The sequence below is a fragment of the Episyrphus balteatus genome, chromosome 1 (assembly GCF_945859705.1).
Source record: "Episyrphus balteatus chromosome 1, idEpiBalt1.1, whole genome shotgun sequence".
Classification (NCBI taxonomy): domain Eukaryota; kingdom Metazoa; phylum Arthropoda; class Insecta; order Diptera; family Syrphidae; genus Episyrphus; species Episyrphus balteatus.
In genome coordinates this window covers 16694618-16709461 of record NC_079134.1, presented here as the reverse complement: position 1 = coordinate 16709461, position 14844 = coordinate 16694618, and the positions used below count along the sequence as shown (strand labels likewise).

Genomic DNA, 14844 nt, shown 5'->3' with positions numbered 1-14844 from the left:
ATTGGGCTGATTGCTTTTTTTTTGTGCCCTCTCCAGTTTTTATCCTAAAAGAGGAGGGTAGTTTAGTAAAAATTGGACGATGCCCAAATATAGGCCCTTATTTCGATGCGATAAAAGTCGACGGAATCGATAAATATCTGTTTTGGTATCGTGTATCTCTTTCGACAAAAATATTTGCTATTGTGACCTCTTAGCTTGATTTGAGTCGATAGCAAAATTGTAAACGATCTTTAAACCACAGTAAGAATATGGTCAACTTTCTTTTCAGATCATATTTTCCATGAAAATAAACGATTTCCTAAACTTTCTGTCCTTCTGATAACTCGAAATCTGTCCATTTCCCGACCTTGACTCAATGAACAATTTTAATCAGAAGGATGTAATGTTCAAATAAGATTCAAATCCATACATTTTATGCGGAGTCCTTTAATAGAGGGATCACAAAAACATACCTACTACTTGTCACTTGAGAAATCACCACACCAGAAAGGTATCGGTACGGGTAATTGTATGAAAAAAATTTCACACCCGAATGTTGACGTTCCGGTTTGGAATTGTTTACGATACAATTACCGCTACCGCATAACTTTCTGGTGTTGTCATTCCTTTATAAAAATTGTATGAATCAGTACAAAATGGCACCAATACATGCAACAACTAACTTTCAAATACATAACTCCATTGCGTTAAATAAAAAAGTTCCAAATGCTGTGTAAGAGCGAGCTAAATTTCGATACGAAATCTATTTAAGAATTTCTGCCAAGTTGTGCGCAGATTCAGGTGGAAAATCAAACATTCATTTCCAACTAGGTATACATTTAAATGTTAATTTAAAAAAAATTTCTATTCGTCGCAATTTAGCCGACGGAAAATAAGTCTAAAAAAGCAGAGAAAAAAAGCTGCTAAAATTAAGCTAGATCTACATACTTGTCCTTAAACGAAGAAGGAGTGATACAGGAATTCGTCCACTAAATGGTATCGATAGCTGTACGGGCAACGGTACAAAATTGTATATCAATACCGCTTGCGGTACACAATCACATTCGAGTATGCCTTTCTTTCACCAGAGAGTGTATATTTCAATGAAATTGGCACCACTTTTTATTAGTGACGTACACGTACACACAAATTCATGTTTTTTTTGTATTATTTACAGCAAGTGGTTGCTCTGATTAAAGATTTTTGTTAAGAATCGAAAAATTGAAATTTGTTTTCTTTATTTTTGTTTATTAATATAACCCATTAACTATGGGAATGAGAAGAAAAAAAGAAAAACGTAATTTTTGGTGCAACAATGAAATTGGTTGTATGTTAAATCTTGTTCGACAAATGCATTCCCGACAAGGCACCACCACAACCACTCAATATACTTTTGTTGAAATAGCAAATCAAATGAGATCGTTTGGCTTCCCCAACAAAAGTCCTACACAAATTCGTAGAAAATGGTTTCAAATGAAATCGGCTTATCTTTGTTATAAGCGTGGTAACAAAGATCGAATTCTTTTAATACCGGAAAAGTTTCGCCAAGTTATTGCTAGTTTTGTTGATGCCGAATATCATGCAATGCCAAGTCAAGCTAAATCAGAAATGCTTGATATTAAACCGATTATAAGGAGTCCGGTTAAGTTGATGAATATACCGCTGGAAGCACCTAAGGCAATTCCAATTGTTCATAAACAAATCGATCAGAAGCCTAAAGTTTTTGAACAGCCTTTAATTGAGAAAAAGAAAATCAAGAAAAAGATTGTTGATGATAGTGTCAGTGAAGGTAAAGAAAAAAAAACTTGATTTCATTCATATATTCAATCTTATTAAGGGAATCTTTCAATTCTAGAACAAAATGGTACTGATTTAAAGTTTACCAAGCTAACAAATCGCCTTAGGAGTGTTCAAAAGTCTCTACAAAAAGAATTCTCTAGCCGACAAAAGGCTTTAATGGAATATGAACACACTTTGCAAAGAGAACGCGATAAGACTTTGATGGAATATTTTACAAAATCCACCGAACAAATATTATCGGCGTCATTTAGCATACTTGGACATAGTATGCAATGAAATAATAAAATAGAAGTAGAAATAGAAAAAGTATTTTATAAGTTAAAATAATAAATAAAAAAAATACAAAGTATTTGGTGGTTTTGGTATAAAATGTTTATTGTTTTTATTCTTTATATTTGATTTTAATCTTCTGCTTTTTCTGGAGGTGGTCCACATGGTTGGAGCATTCTTTCCATTATATTGAAACGAATGCGAGCTTTGGATTCGTTTTCAGCTATAGCAAAGTAGTTCAACATGTCATAGTGGCCGAGGTAGCTGGCTAGAGAATCTCGGTGTTGGTTGGTTAACCATTCGAATTTGGTTGTGTCGGCATGACCAGTTCCGATGTATTTACTTTGTAAATGCTCAAGTTGGCTGTGAATGTTGTAACGATCACCCATGGTTTTAGAGATTATTTATTTAAACGTTTAGTTAATAGTTTGGTATTTGGTTGATGTTTATATCAAACAAAAGTTTTTACTTTTTTCTCTTTCGCTTTTGGGAAATGATTTCTTTTTTTTTTTTTGAGAAATGTCATTGTAGTTTAGGGCGGAAACAAATTTTCCAGGTATGGTTGTTTTTAATTGTCTTTAAAGGCTCTTGCATAAGGTAGCGGTAAGGATAGTGCTTGGCAGTACGGGACATTTCAAATGCGGGATAGCGAAACTACAGGAAATGATATTTTTGTATTAAAAATTTCGTTTCGCTTAGGTGGCGTAAAACTTTTTGTTTACGATTTCGATGTACTAGTACTATTTAAGTATGAAGATATGGGCGCAGGGACATAAGTCCCGAATTTTTTTTTCGGGACTCATGTCCCACTTTACTGGGTCATAAGTCCCCAATCCAATTCGGGAATTATGTCCCACCTTACAGAGACATTAGTCCCGAAAAAATTTTTCGGGACTTATGTCCCACGTATTTTTTTTTGCATAAATATATCTATAGAGACTATTAGAGACTACAGCTGACGAAATAATAGAACCGATATTGTTCTCACGATTTTTTTTTTCGTAGTACCAACTCCGATGTAAGGTACGGTTACAAGCTGTTGGAAAACAAAAGCAAAGCTTGCGAATTTATTGGTTAGTCGAAGTTGCATCGTGACAAAATATAAACAAATGTATAAAGTGAAAGTTTAATAATTGATATTTGTGATAACCGATATGAGTACTTACCAGGGTGAAGCGGAAAAAAATTTCTCATATTCGAATCTCTTTAGTTTGCACAACCCAAACGCGAAGCGGAAAAAAATTTTGCCCACGGGAGAATCCATTTTGAGGTGTGGAAATAAAAATTCGCGCGAATTTTTATTTCCACACCTCAAAATGGATTCTCCCGTGGGCAAAATTTTTTTCCGCTTCGCGTTTGGGTTGTGCAAACTAAAGAGATTCGAATATGAGAAATTTCTTTCCTCTTCGCGTTTGGGTTGTGCAAATTAAAGAGATTCGAATCTGAGAAATTTTTTTCCGCTTCGCGCTTATCGAGTTATTACACAAGCATATCTTTGGAACAAACATTAAACTGGCAAAATATTCTCTTTGAAGTTTGAGTTATATTTTTTTTTCCTTGGCAAACTGAAGTAAGACACATTTTATATAAAACTTATTCTTTGAAAAGTTGGAATGATAAAAAAATCATAATGGTATTATTTTGCTTTAATAAACCGAAACGAGGCACTTTTTTTAATTTTTTTTTTTTGAAAATAAATTGACGTGAAAGAGAAATAAAGCCAAATGTAAAAAATGGCTTTATTTTTCTTTTGAAAATTTAAATTATGCCAATTCTCGAAAGACTTCCTCTTATTTCACTTGGTGTATTCCATGACACCAAAAAATAATCTTCTTATGGATTGCGTAGTACCTATATGAACATTTATAGTAAAAATATGTATATAAAATTGTTTTTACTTTATTCGGGACTTATGTCCCATTTTCGACTAAAAAATCAGGACTTCTGTCTCAGTAGGGTGGGACATAATTCCCGAATTGGGTTCGGGACTTATGACCCAGTAAAGTGGGACATAAGTCCCGAAAAAAAAATTCGGGACTTATGTCCCGGGGACTTATGTCCCTGCGCCAAAGATATGATTAACTTCAAACGAGAAAGTATATAAGTAGGTGCAAACGCATTGGTGATAGTATACCGCAAATGATAAAGCGAAATTGTAAAGGAGCTCACACACCAAAAATGTATACTGTAGTGGTATGTGGTACGGGTTCAACAGTATGAGTATTACCTGGTAAAAAATACGAGGATTTTTCCGAACGTAAATAACTTCTCACCCGGAACTTTAAAATAGTGGAAAAGCTAAATTTAATTTTTCCGGATGAAATCTTGCTCACGTGAAAATTAAAATAAGGGTAAGTAAAATATACCATACCTACTATTTTTTGTATTTGAGAGAAACACTTTTGAAATAGACGGGTTCCATTAAAGTATGAATAGATCATCTCCCCAGGAAACGCAGGTGCCAGAAACGTATATGAAGACTTCTATTTCAATGACGGGATAAAAGCACACAATTTTTAATTTCTCTGCATAAGAACACACAAGTGAAGCAACTATCTCTTTGTTCCATGAACAAAATTGTGAATTTCCTCGCCTTAAAGGTACTGGAATAAGTACTTCAAAAGTGCATTTAGTACTAGTGGAAATGGAAACCACCTGTTTAATTTTGTTTTTTATTCCAATAATCAAAACGCTAAAAGCAGCAAATTAGCTATTGCTCTATGAATTCAACGACACATTAAAAAAAAATCTTAATATTTAGGTATAAGCCTGGTACGCTGCTCGCGCTAAATTTTAGCCGAGATAAAATTCCCATACAAGTTATCGATAATTTGTATGGGATCCATTTTAGCTGAGATAAAAATTTTCGATAATTTGTATGGGAGCTAAAATTTAGCGCGAGCAGCGTACCAGGCTATAAACTGCAGTTTTTGTGACGGTATTTGAAATGTTTCAAGAAGCCTTTAATTATATAATATGCTACCACTAAAAAAAATGATTATAATCGTTTTAGAATCTATGATTTGAAACAAGTTTGTAGCAAAAAGTTTGCTTTTCCGAGTTTAAGAAATATGGAAACTTATCTCATTTTTAATTTTTTTTGTGAAAAATAAGAAAAAAAGTTGCTTGCTGAAAAGGGTTAAAGAAAATTTTTCAAACTAACACCATTTTAAAAATGGTTGAAACTAGGGCATCGTTGATGATAGAACATTTTTATTCAAAGGAAGGGTATTGATTATTTAACTACAGCCTCGAGCGCACGAAAAAAAAAGGTAAGAATAACGGAAAATGTCAGCTTAATAAAATAAAAATCTGGGTAGTGCCAATTTTCACTTCAAGTCATTGGTCTAAGCTCAATTCTCAAACTCCTACCACTTTGTTTCTGAAAACAATTTTTATCAAATGCCCTATTAATTTCTGCATCTTCATTTTATTTTTTCTGACTGAATAGTAAACAAAAACGTTAATTTATGCCTGGGATTTTCTCCATCTTAAGATTTAGAATTCATGTTAGTCAAAAAAAGAGTCTTCTTTTCTGGACAATACCCAACCATTACGGGCAATCAATCAACGTTTTAAAACCAATTTTAAACATTTTTTAAAGAACTAGTTTTGAAAATACTAAACCAGTGCTGAATAATACACTCAGAATGTTAATTTTTATTTTAGAGAAATTGAACTTAACTTAAATCTCTAAATATTCATTGATTTTAAGCAAACTGATGGATGCAAAAAGCAATATTAAAGACTAGAGCTGGAATTGAGAAGAAAATAAAATAACTCAGAAACCAATTTTTCAGTTTTTTTTTTCGAAAACAAAAAAGATAATTTTGTTAAAATTCCATATTTTATGCAGAAAGCAGCGTCATTAAAATAATTTTCCCCATTGCAATAATTGTATCACTTAATTCATTATAATTAAATCGATACAAATATTGCAAATTAATGACACCGCGCCAGTTTTCATTTAAGATCAATTTCCATTTTTTTTGTGAGTGAAAAGTGGAATCTATCTGTGAAATGACTACATACAGTCTGCAGATTCATTTAAAATAAAATCTTGTTTTAAAAACCGATACTTTCACTCATCAAGAATAAAAAGCATCCAAGAAATATTCCATCCATACGAGGTATACTTCGGTGCTAAAATTTTTTCGATTCTTCCGAAAAGAAAGTTGTTGCTAATCAATTTTCTCATTTAAGAGACTACACCTCCCAAACGTTGTAGACCAGTGCCGATGCCTTCAAAAACATTAAAAAGTACAACAAAAATCATAGTAGGATGAAACCCATTGGAAAGGGAGGGGAATATGATAAGAATGAAAGAAAAAATAAATTACTGGCGAGCCGAGTTCGGGAAGTGGGTGGGTTGAGTTTTTGATGGTAAAAAATGGTATATCTCGATTTCCGGCAAAACTAGAAATCCTATAGAAAAAAGTTGTATGGCAAAGTTGTAGGTAATAAAAAGATCTACAACTTTTGTATCAACAATTTTTTCACATAACCTCAAAATTTATGTGAAAAATTCAAAAAACCGAGTTTTTGGTTTTTTATTTTTATCTTTTTCAAAAACAAAAATTTTTCTACGAAATTTGGTGAAAACTTACTTTATTATGTTCCAAATACACTGTAATTTATTTGATTTAAAATATTAATTTGTTCACCTTATTTTGACTTAATACCAAAAAAACACCCTAATTTTCAATCGAAAATTCACGTGTCAAAATATCAGCTTTTTTCAAAAAGTCGGTGGGCATTTCGTTCGTTAAAATGTCTATTTTCTGATGGTGTAAAAAAAATTTTACATTAGTATACTATAGAACATGTTCTAGTAATATTCAAAAAATGAAAAAAGCTTGAATTCGAAAAAATTTTTTTATCATTGTTTACAATTTTGGCCTATTTATTCAAATTTACACTTTAATTACTCAAAAAACGTAAGATTAATCAATTTTACATGAAATCTTACGTTTTTTGAGTAATTAAAGTGTAAATTTGAATAAATAGGCCAGGGGCGGACTGGCCCACCGGGCACTCTGGATTTTTCCCGGTAGGCCCTCGGGCAAGAAAACATTTCTTAAAAGCACTTGAAATTCAATTTTTAAATTCATTCACGTCATGCTTCAAATCGGTTTCTGGCCTTTTTAGTCAGTATAAATCTATTGTGCCCGCTTATGGATCTTTCGAGACCTATAGCATTATGTTTGTGAGCCCCCTATGTATGTTTCGAGGCCCACAGAATTATGTTTGCGGCAATTAAGTCAATGTAGGCCTCCTATGGATCTTAATGGGCCTACCGAATTCTGTTTGTGGGCCCCCTAAGAATTTTAACGGGGTCCCATATGGATCTTTCGATGCCCACAGAATTATGTTTATGGCCTTTAAGTCAATGAAGGCCTCCTATGGATCTTTAGGGGCATACCGAATTCTGTTTGTGGGCCCCATATGGTTTTTCAGGGGCCCCATATGGATCTTTCGAGGCCTACAGTATTATAATTATGGCCTTTAAGTCAATGAAGGCCTCCTATGGATCTTTTAGGGCCTACCGAATTCTGTTTGTGGGCCCCCTAAGAATTTTAAGGGGGTTCCATATGGATCTTTCGATGCCCACAGAATCATGTTTATGGCCTTTAAGTCAATGAAAGATTTTTAAGATCTTTTCCGAAAAAAAAAAAATATTTTTCATTTCACCACAGTTGTAAACCCAAATCGTCGGTGAAACCAGAAAAGTGTGTAACTACAAATTTTCTGAAAATTAGATTTGAATGCCATCTGTTAGACAAACCTAATATCGACCGTTCCTTAAACCCAGAATCCCCTTAAAGTTCATCGTTTTTATTTTATTAGCAAATTAGAAAATGAAAACTCATACAAATGCCTTCAAAACGATTTTAGTTTTTTGCTCTCCTATAAAATTTGCTAAAATGGAGTTACACAGTTTTCTGGTTTCACCGACGAAATGCAAAAAAATTTATACTCACTACGATTAAACGCAAAAATAAAATTCACATGACAAAGCTTGCCTGGTGTTTTAAAAACCAATAATTCTTTTGTTTTGGAACTGAAAAAAATATTTAGCCACTTCGAAAATGTATCCCAATTCAGAAGCAAAGGCCGTGTGTGAATTGGGTTGAATATTTAGCCGAGACTAAATTTTTGACAATATTGAGGTGAAAAAAAAAATGTTCATGTTGTACAAAATTTACCCTGCTCTGGGACCTGGTTAAATTTGTATCTGGGATACCCATATCTGGAATATGTTTTTGAACGCGATTTATGTCTTATAAATAAGGTTAATATTGAAAAGAATAAAAATAAGAAATACCTAAATATTAATTTATTTGAGCAAATTATATTTTTTTATTGTAGCTTAGTTGCAAAATTTGCTTGACTTTATTTTTTAATTGAACAAATTTTATAAGTTCAATTTGACGTTTAACAAACAGCTGTTTGTTTCCCTTGTTTACACAACTATTTTCTGGGTGTTCATTTAAAATTTTTACGGAATTTTCTATTTTGTCTGCAAAGTAGAAAATTATCTCGTTACGTGAATATCCTTATTGTAAAGATTTATAAAAGTTTTTAACACCATTAGGTAATTCTTTTTTTTGCAGCTTAAACAAATTATTTAGCCACGTCTAAAATTTATCCCAATTGAAACAGCTAAAGAGCAGGTTAAATTTTTGATATCTAACCCAATTCACACACGGCTTAAATTTAGCCAAAGATAATTTTTTTTATTCAACAAATACAAATATATACAAACAAAATTCAAAAATTATTCTCTGATAAATATTTAACCCAGTTCAAACACGGCCTTAATGAGAAATAAAAAATACATTTTTGAAAACTGCAATAACACGAAAAGTTTTTAAAATAATCAACCAGTATCACACCATACAAATTTTTTTCAGGGTGTTGCTCTGAAATAAGAGTAACAAATTGAGTTTTTAAAAAATATTGAACTCTTAATTAATTTGCAGCAAAAAATATTTTGATTAATTAATTATTTCTTATTATTAAGAAATGTTTTAGTGATAGAATTGTAAAAAACAAAAATCAATTATGAGCGGAGGAAGCAAAATACAGTTGCAAAGTCAGGACTTTTCGAAATTTCGCAAAAACTGCATTAAATCGAAAACCGTAAGAATTTGAGATGAACAAGTTACCAAATTCTGAGAATCCTAAATTTAGCCTATCAGCATATTTCGTTTGATCCATTACTTCTGAGACACCCTGTGTATACAAAATATTTAACAAATTTTTAGCAAAAAATGATATAAAATTTGTTTTAAAAGTTACAAAAACATCTTTTTAAATGGTTTTGACATTAATTTATCGGAGTACCTATTTTACCGGTTCAGTAAAAGGTAGTGTTAGTAACTGTTAAAAATATTATTTTTTTTTATGAAAATCGTGAAGTGTTGTTTTTTAACATTATTATTTTATTTTAAAAGATTTTTAAATTGTGAAATCTCAAATTTTAACTTAACTTTTAACATGTAATCAAAAAACTTTTTCTTGTGAAGCTTTTCAACATGACAAACAAAAGCACTGGATAAATTCACGAAAATTTCTATAAGTCGGTTAATGTGGTTGCAGTCCTCGTAAAATGCCACATGTTCCGCAAAAAATAAATAAAACGTCCTTAACAATTATTCCTGACAGACCAACCCCTTATATTTTAGAAAAAGAAGGTGCAATAAATAAAAAAAACATCAAGCTCTTCAAATGTCTCTGTTAAAAAATATTTCTAATATTTCTAATATTTTTTATTTATAATAAGAACATACATACATTTTGAAAAAAAGAGCTTGTTTCTAATTATTTTTCGACCACTGTATATAAAAAAACAATTTCTGCATATCAACTTTTATTTTTAAATATTTCGAGTAAGTAAATAATTATGTAAGTATCTTGGGGCCCGTTTCCTAAAAGTCCCGGAAGGCCCTTTGACCTCCAGTCCGCCCCTGAAATAGGCCAAAATTGTAAACAATGATAAAAATTTTTTTTCGAATTCAAGCTTTTTTCATTTTTTGAATTTTACTAGAACATGTTCTATAGTATACTAATGTAAAATTTTTTTTACACCATCAGAAAATAGACATTTTAACGACAAAATTCCCACCGACTTTTTGAAAAAAGCTGATATTTTGACACGTGAATTTTCGATTGAAAATTAGGGTGTTTTTTTGGTATTAAGTCAAAATAAGGTGAACAAATTAATATTTTAAATCAAATAAATTACAGTGTATTTGGAACATAATAAAGTAAGTTTTCACCAAATTTCGTAGAAAAATTTTTGTTTTTGAAAAAGATAAAAATAAAAAACCAAAAACTCGGTTTTTTGAATTTTTCACATAAATTTTGAGGTTATGTGAAAAAATTGTTGATACAAAAGTTGTAGATCTTCTTATTACCTACAACTTTGCCATACAACTTTTTTCTATAGGTTTTGTAGTTTTGCCGGAAATCGAGATATACCATTTTTTACCATTAAAAACTCAACCCACCCACTTCCCGAACTCGGCTCGCCCGTAATTTATTTTTCCTTTAATTTTCATCATGTTCACCTCCTTTTCCAATGGGTTTCATCCTACTATGATTTTTTTTGGTTTCAAAAATTATCGACCCTGGTCTATTGGGTCTATGTTTATTATGATAACAAAAGCTGGATGTTCGACATTAAATGAACTTTCTGTCGAAATTTGAATAACAACAAAACGTTTTCGACTTTAAATCGCTATATTTTACTCCAAACTATTAACACAGCATAACAAATAAAATTGCCTATTGTTTTTTGGGGTCCCAAGCTTCAACTTTTGGACGAGTTGTAGTGTATGGCATGTATTGGGCTAAAAAAAGAAATAAAATGTTAACACTTTACTATACCAAATAAATAATAAACTGATATACCTTTGGTTCCTGAGAGATTTTCAGAATGATCAGCCATCCACTTGTGTTTTGGTCGGCTTCCATCGCGAATTGGAGGAAGATCGGTCTAAAATTGAATTTATCATTACGGCAATGATATCTTATAATTGAATTTAAATAAGTTACCTTGTAATGCATCCAACCAAACCAATCAGCAGGAATTTGAGAACCATCGTATTCCATGTTAACGTGAGGAGCAAATTCTACCCAACGATTTCTGCCATAGAAGTAATAAGGATTCTCAAAATATTTGTTACCATATTTATCGGTACCAACTAGAGTTCCAAGTTTCAATTCATCATTTCTGCATTAAATTAAAAAAATAAACAACGCAAATTAAATATAAATAAACATTTTGCGATTTGTTCACCATCTCAGCAGGTTAATAAGAAAAAGAAAAAAATTATATAAGAACCTGTAAAGTTTCAGATAAGTAGCACGGATACCACCGTTTTGCTGGATAATTTGGAAAAGTTTTGCCAGGCGGTTGAGACCTAGGAATTTCGCCATTTTTATTTACTATTAAATTAGAAAAAGATTTTGATTAATTTAGGATAAAAGTTATAAAATAAAAATTTGTTGTATTTTTACCACAAGATCTAAAAAGTATGAAAAAAATGACAATTTGCGGTTGACAGTTGACATATATGTCAGTTTAGTAAGTGTGCTCAACGGCTGGTGGCGCTGTTGATTTAAAGAAGAATTTTCTTTTCATTCAACAGGGTGACTTTGAATTAAAAAAATTGTTTTCATTTGAAATTTTATTTTAAAATAATTTGTGATTTGATTCGTTGTTGTTGTTCGATTTTTTCAAATTCCGAGTAATCGACTGTTTTCACTGGGGCTGAAATGAGATAATTTCGCAAATTGTCTGATTTCAAATTTCAAATCGTATATTAAATTATTTGTTATTATTTAAATTCGAACTTGTCTATTTTTAGAAAATAAATACCTCATTTGTGGTCTAGTACACTACTAACTATAGACCTGGGCTCGAATTACGGCATACGTTCGTTAACGAATGGTTGCTATGTGTCCCTATCGTTTTCTAATAATTAAAATAAGACAGAAATAGTCAAAACGTTAACGTATGATCGTAATCGTGTGCCGTAATTCGACCCCTGGCCCCAATTCCACAAGAGTGAATTTTTTGCCCGTTCCCATAATCCGAAAAAACAAGCTTTCTTCGGATAAGTTTCCTTAACAGTATTTAAATAACTTATTAAGGCTTAACTACATACACCACTTTTTGAAAAAGTACAAAAGTGAAAATATTTTTTTTCTGGCTAGAGCAATTTTTTTGTGAAAAAGAGTATCCAAATTGTTTTAAAGACCAAAAAATAAGTTTTCTGCATCATTTGTTTTAATTTTCCAGCCGGAAAAACTATTAAAAAATGCGTTTGAAAATTTTAACTTTTGTACTTTTTCACTTTTTGAGCCAATGTAGTTAAGCCTTTAGAAGTTATTAAACAAGTTCGAACTTCTATAAGCAGTTAAATTCTGAAGCAAGCCTAGTACAAGCTGTATAAAAAGTAGAACCTGCGAGATTTCAATTTACGGAAGCTTTTATGTTGGTTGGGATGAACACTTTTCTTAAGTTTGATAAAATTCAATATTTAACAGTTTTGCATTTTATTTCACTCAAACTAATTTCCATTTTGAGTCCCATAAAAAAGTTATGTTGCACCCTGTTCGCAAAATGACTCGTATTCTGAAATGTCAAAATTTCTTCTTATCAAATTTGACAGTTTGCACTTTTTTGTCGTTTTACAAAATTATGGGAGTGAATCACTCCTTTTTAGGGGGGTTCACATTGACCAACTTACCGGACAGACCGATTGTCATTTGGCCTGATGGCTGAATTATATTTTTCGTTCACACTCATCAGACAATTTTCATCAAAACCGATTTTTCATCTTATTTTTAATGTATCTTTCACCTATTCTGCTCTCAAATTCAAGAGAATGAATTATCACTGTCTGCCGGACAGACATGTCGTTCAATTGACTAACATGTCCGTCCGACCACCAAAAAATCAAAATTTTTTGAAAACCATCCGGCAAACCGGACAGGTCGTCGGATGGGTGTTCACACTATCAAAACAGCATCAGATCAGACCAAACGGCGGCTGGTCTGTCCGGTAAGTTAGTCAATGTGAACCCCCCTTTTCGTGCAATTTTGGAATTTGTTCACGAAGAATTTGACAATCAGAGTGATTTGACGTTTGCTTTGCATGTGTTTGTAATACGAAATAATGATTAAAATAATAACACAATCTTTTAAATTCACTTTTAGTGATTTTTTACAATACTTTTTTGAATTTTTTTTGTAAATAAATATAATTTCCTTCACAAAAAATAGTTAAAACAACCACCCAACAATTTGACAAGCAGTCCATGAAGTCAAATGTAGAAGTATTGGTTATCACTCCGTCACTCCTTCAAAATTTTGGGAGTGAAGAATTCACTCCAAAAATTCACTCCTTTTTCAATTTTGGAATTTGAAATCACTCCTTTTGGAGTGATTATATAGCTAGGAGTGTCACTCCTTGAATTTTGGAAAACGACATTTGAGTCACTTCACCACTACACACACTTTTTGCTTTTCATTCAACTTTCGTATTTTTTTATACCGAATTTGCTCAGTCAAATAAATAAATAATAAATATAATCTACAAAATAAATTCGAACTGCTATTAAAAAAAAAATGGCCAAAAATACTTCAAGTTATGCATTCCGTAAAATCGATGTTGATCAATACAACGAGGACAACTTCAAAGAAGATGAACTCGATGCGGCTGTGTCGATGGGACCGGATGAAAACGAAATTACTAGCCTGCTGACTCAAGGCAAACACATTGAAGCTTTAGTAAGCGTCCTTCAATCTGCTCCACTTCGTTGTAAGCAGCAGCATATAAAAGTATTTATCATCAAAAACACCGTCAATCATTCGATAAGTTCATTATTTATTTTGTTTTGTAGGACCACGCCTTAAATGTTACACTCAGGGTTCTTTTATCCATCAAGGCATCCCAGATGGACTCTGCAATTGAGACTTTAGATCAAAATGACTTACTCGATATTCTAATGAAGTATATTTATCGAGGATTTGAGATACCATCCGAAGGTTCCAGTGGCCATTTATTACAATGGCACGAAAAAGCATTTTCCAAAGGCGGAGTTGGTTGTATAGTTCGAGTACTATCAGACACTAATAGAGCTTAAACATAAACAGAATCGTAGTCAAAAAGTGAGACGATAGATCAGAAGAGCTCACAAAAAAGACAAAAAAAATTAAACTAAATTTATCATTTTTACATTGCAATTTCAGTTTCAATAGGGAATATAATTATTATTATTAAAAAAAAAAGAAAAAAAACTAAAATAGTATTACAGTTGTAGGAACAAAGTAAAATGTTTTTTTATTTTTATTGTTTTGCGTAAAATTTTATTGAAATGATTGTAAACAATAGTCTGAGATTAAAAATTTCAATAATGTTCTCCCAAAAGGGTTTATTTATTCGCAGTTAAATCTTTTAATGGGTTTGATAATTCTCTGAATAGGTACCTACTTGTGCTCTTCTGAGACTTAAGTGTTTTTGATTCAAAAGGAGTAAGATCCCGATTGGAAGTCTGTTTAAACTGAACTGAACTTTGTGGAACTGATTGTACATTCCAATAAACTAGGATAGGTGTAGGGACTTGGTGTTGGAGAAGAAACCAAGACTATCAGCCTTATATAAGTAGGTATTCATTCAGAAGAAATATGATCCATTATGATAGAAACCGGAAAAATAGCTACATATCTTGAAAATGTAACGCACATCAACGCAATCTATTTGAAAACTAAAAAACTTTTGAC

At 31.8% G+C, this 14844-nt stretch overlaps 4 protein-coding genes across 4 annotated transcripts; 2 read left to right on the top strand and 2 right to left on the bottom strand.

Moving 5' to 3' along the window:
* The first annotated feature begins 1126 nt into the window (after positions 1-1126).
* On the top strand, positions 1127-2057 carry LOC129921261 (uncharacterized). The gene is made up of 2 exons (XM_056003004.1): positions 1127-1768; positions 1835-2057. The coding sequence occupies exons 1-2, from the start codon at positions 1249-1251 to the stop codon at positions 2053-2055; spliced, it is 741 nt and encodes a 246-aa protein (XP_055858979.1). The 5' UTR covers positions 1127-1248; the 3' UTR covers positions 2056-2057.
* A 98-nt stretch (positions 2058-2155) lies between these two features.
* LOC129921266 (splicing factor 3B subunit 5) lies at positions 2156-2549 on the bottom strand. Its single transcript, XM_056003009.1, has one exon. The coding sequence runs from the start codon at positions 2436-2438 to the stop codon at positions 2181-2183; it is 258 nt and encodes an 85-aa protein (XP_055858984.1). The 5' UTR covers positions 2439-2549; the 3' UTR covers positions 2156-2180.
* An 8226-nt stretch (positions 2550-10775) lies between these two features.
* LOC129921265 (probable NADH dehydrogenase [ubiquinone] 1 alpha subcomplex subunit 12) lies at positions 10776-11668 on the bottom strand. Its single transcript, XM_056003008.1, has 5 exons — positions 11575-11668; positions 11399-11502; positions 11110-11287; positions 10966-11050; positions 10776-10904 (listed from the first exon to the last, which is right to left on the bottom strand). Exons 2-5 carry the CDS (start codon positions 11491-11493, stop codon positions 10840-10842), a joined length of 423 nt encoding a protein of 140 aa, XP_055858983.1. The 5' UTR covers positions 11494-11502; positions 11575-11668; the 3' UTR covers positions 10776-10839.
* Positions 11669-13660: 1992 nt separating this feature from the next.
* On the top strand, positions 13661-14500 carry LOC129921263 (actin-related protein 2/3 complex subunit 5-C). The gene is made up of 2 exons (XM_056003007.1): positions 13661-13902; positions 13965-14500. Exons 1-2 carry the CDS (start codon positions 13690-13692, stop codon positions 14205-14207), a joined length of 456 nt encoding a protein of 151 aa, XP_055858982.1. The 5' UTR covers positions 13661-13689; the 3' UTR covers positions 14208-14500.
* The last annotated feature ends 344 nt before the right edge of the window (positions 14501-14844 follow it).

Bases quoted from the DNA above. Each gene is read 5' to 3' on its own strand.
- LOC129921261 (XM_056003004.1), top strand. From the start codon at position 1,249: ATGGGAATGAGAAGAAAAAAAGAAAAACGTAATTTTTGGTGCAACAAT. The intron at 1,769-1,834 runs GTAAAGAAAAAA...TTTCAATTCTAG, and splicing joins TGATGATAGTGTCAGTGAAG to AACAAAATGGTACTGATTTA.
- LOC129921266 (XM_056003009.1), bottom strand. From the start codon at position 2,438: ATGGGTGATCGTTACAACATTCACAGCCAACTTGAGCATTTACAAAGT.
- LOC129921265 (XM_056003008.1), bottom strand. From the start codon at position 11,493: ATGGCGAAATTCCTAGGTCTCAACCGCCTGGCAAAACTTTTCCAAATT. The intron at 11,288-11,398 runs GTTCTTATATAA...AATTTAATGCAG, and splicing joins ACTTATCTGAAACTTTACAG to AAATGATGAATTGAAACTTG. The intron at 10,905-10,965 runs GTATATCAGTTT...TTCTTTTTTTAG, and splicing joins AAATCTCTCAGGAACCAAAG to CCCAATACATGCCATACACT.
- LOC129921263 (XM_056003007.1), top strand. From the start codon at position 13,690: ATGGCCAAAAATACTTCAAGTTATGCATTCCGTAAAATCGATGTTGAT. The intron at 13,903-13,964 runs GTATTTATCATC...TTTGTTTTGTAG, and splicing joins GTAAGCAGCAGCATATAAAA to GACCACGCCTTAAATGTTAC.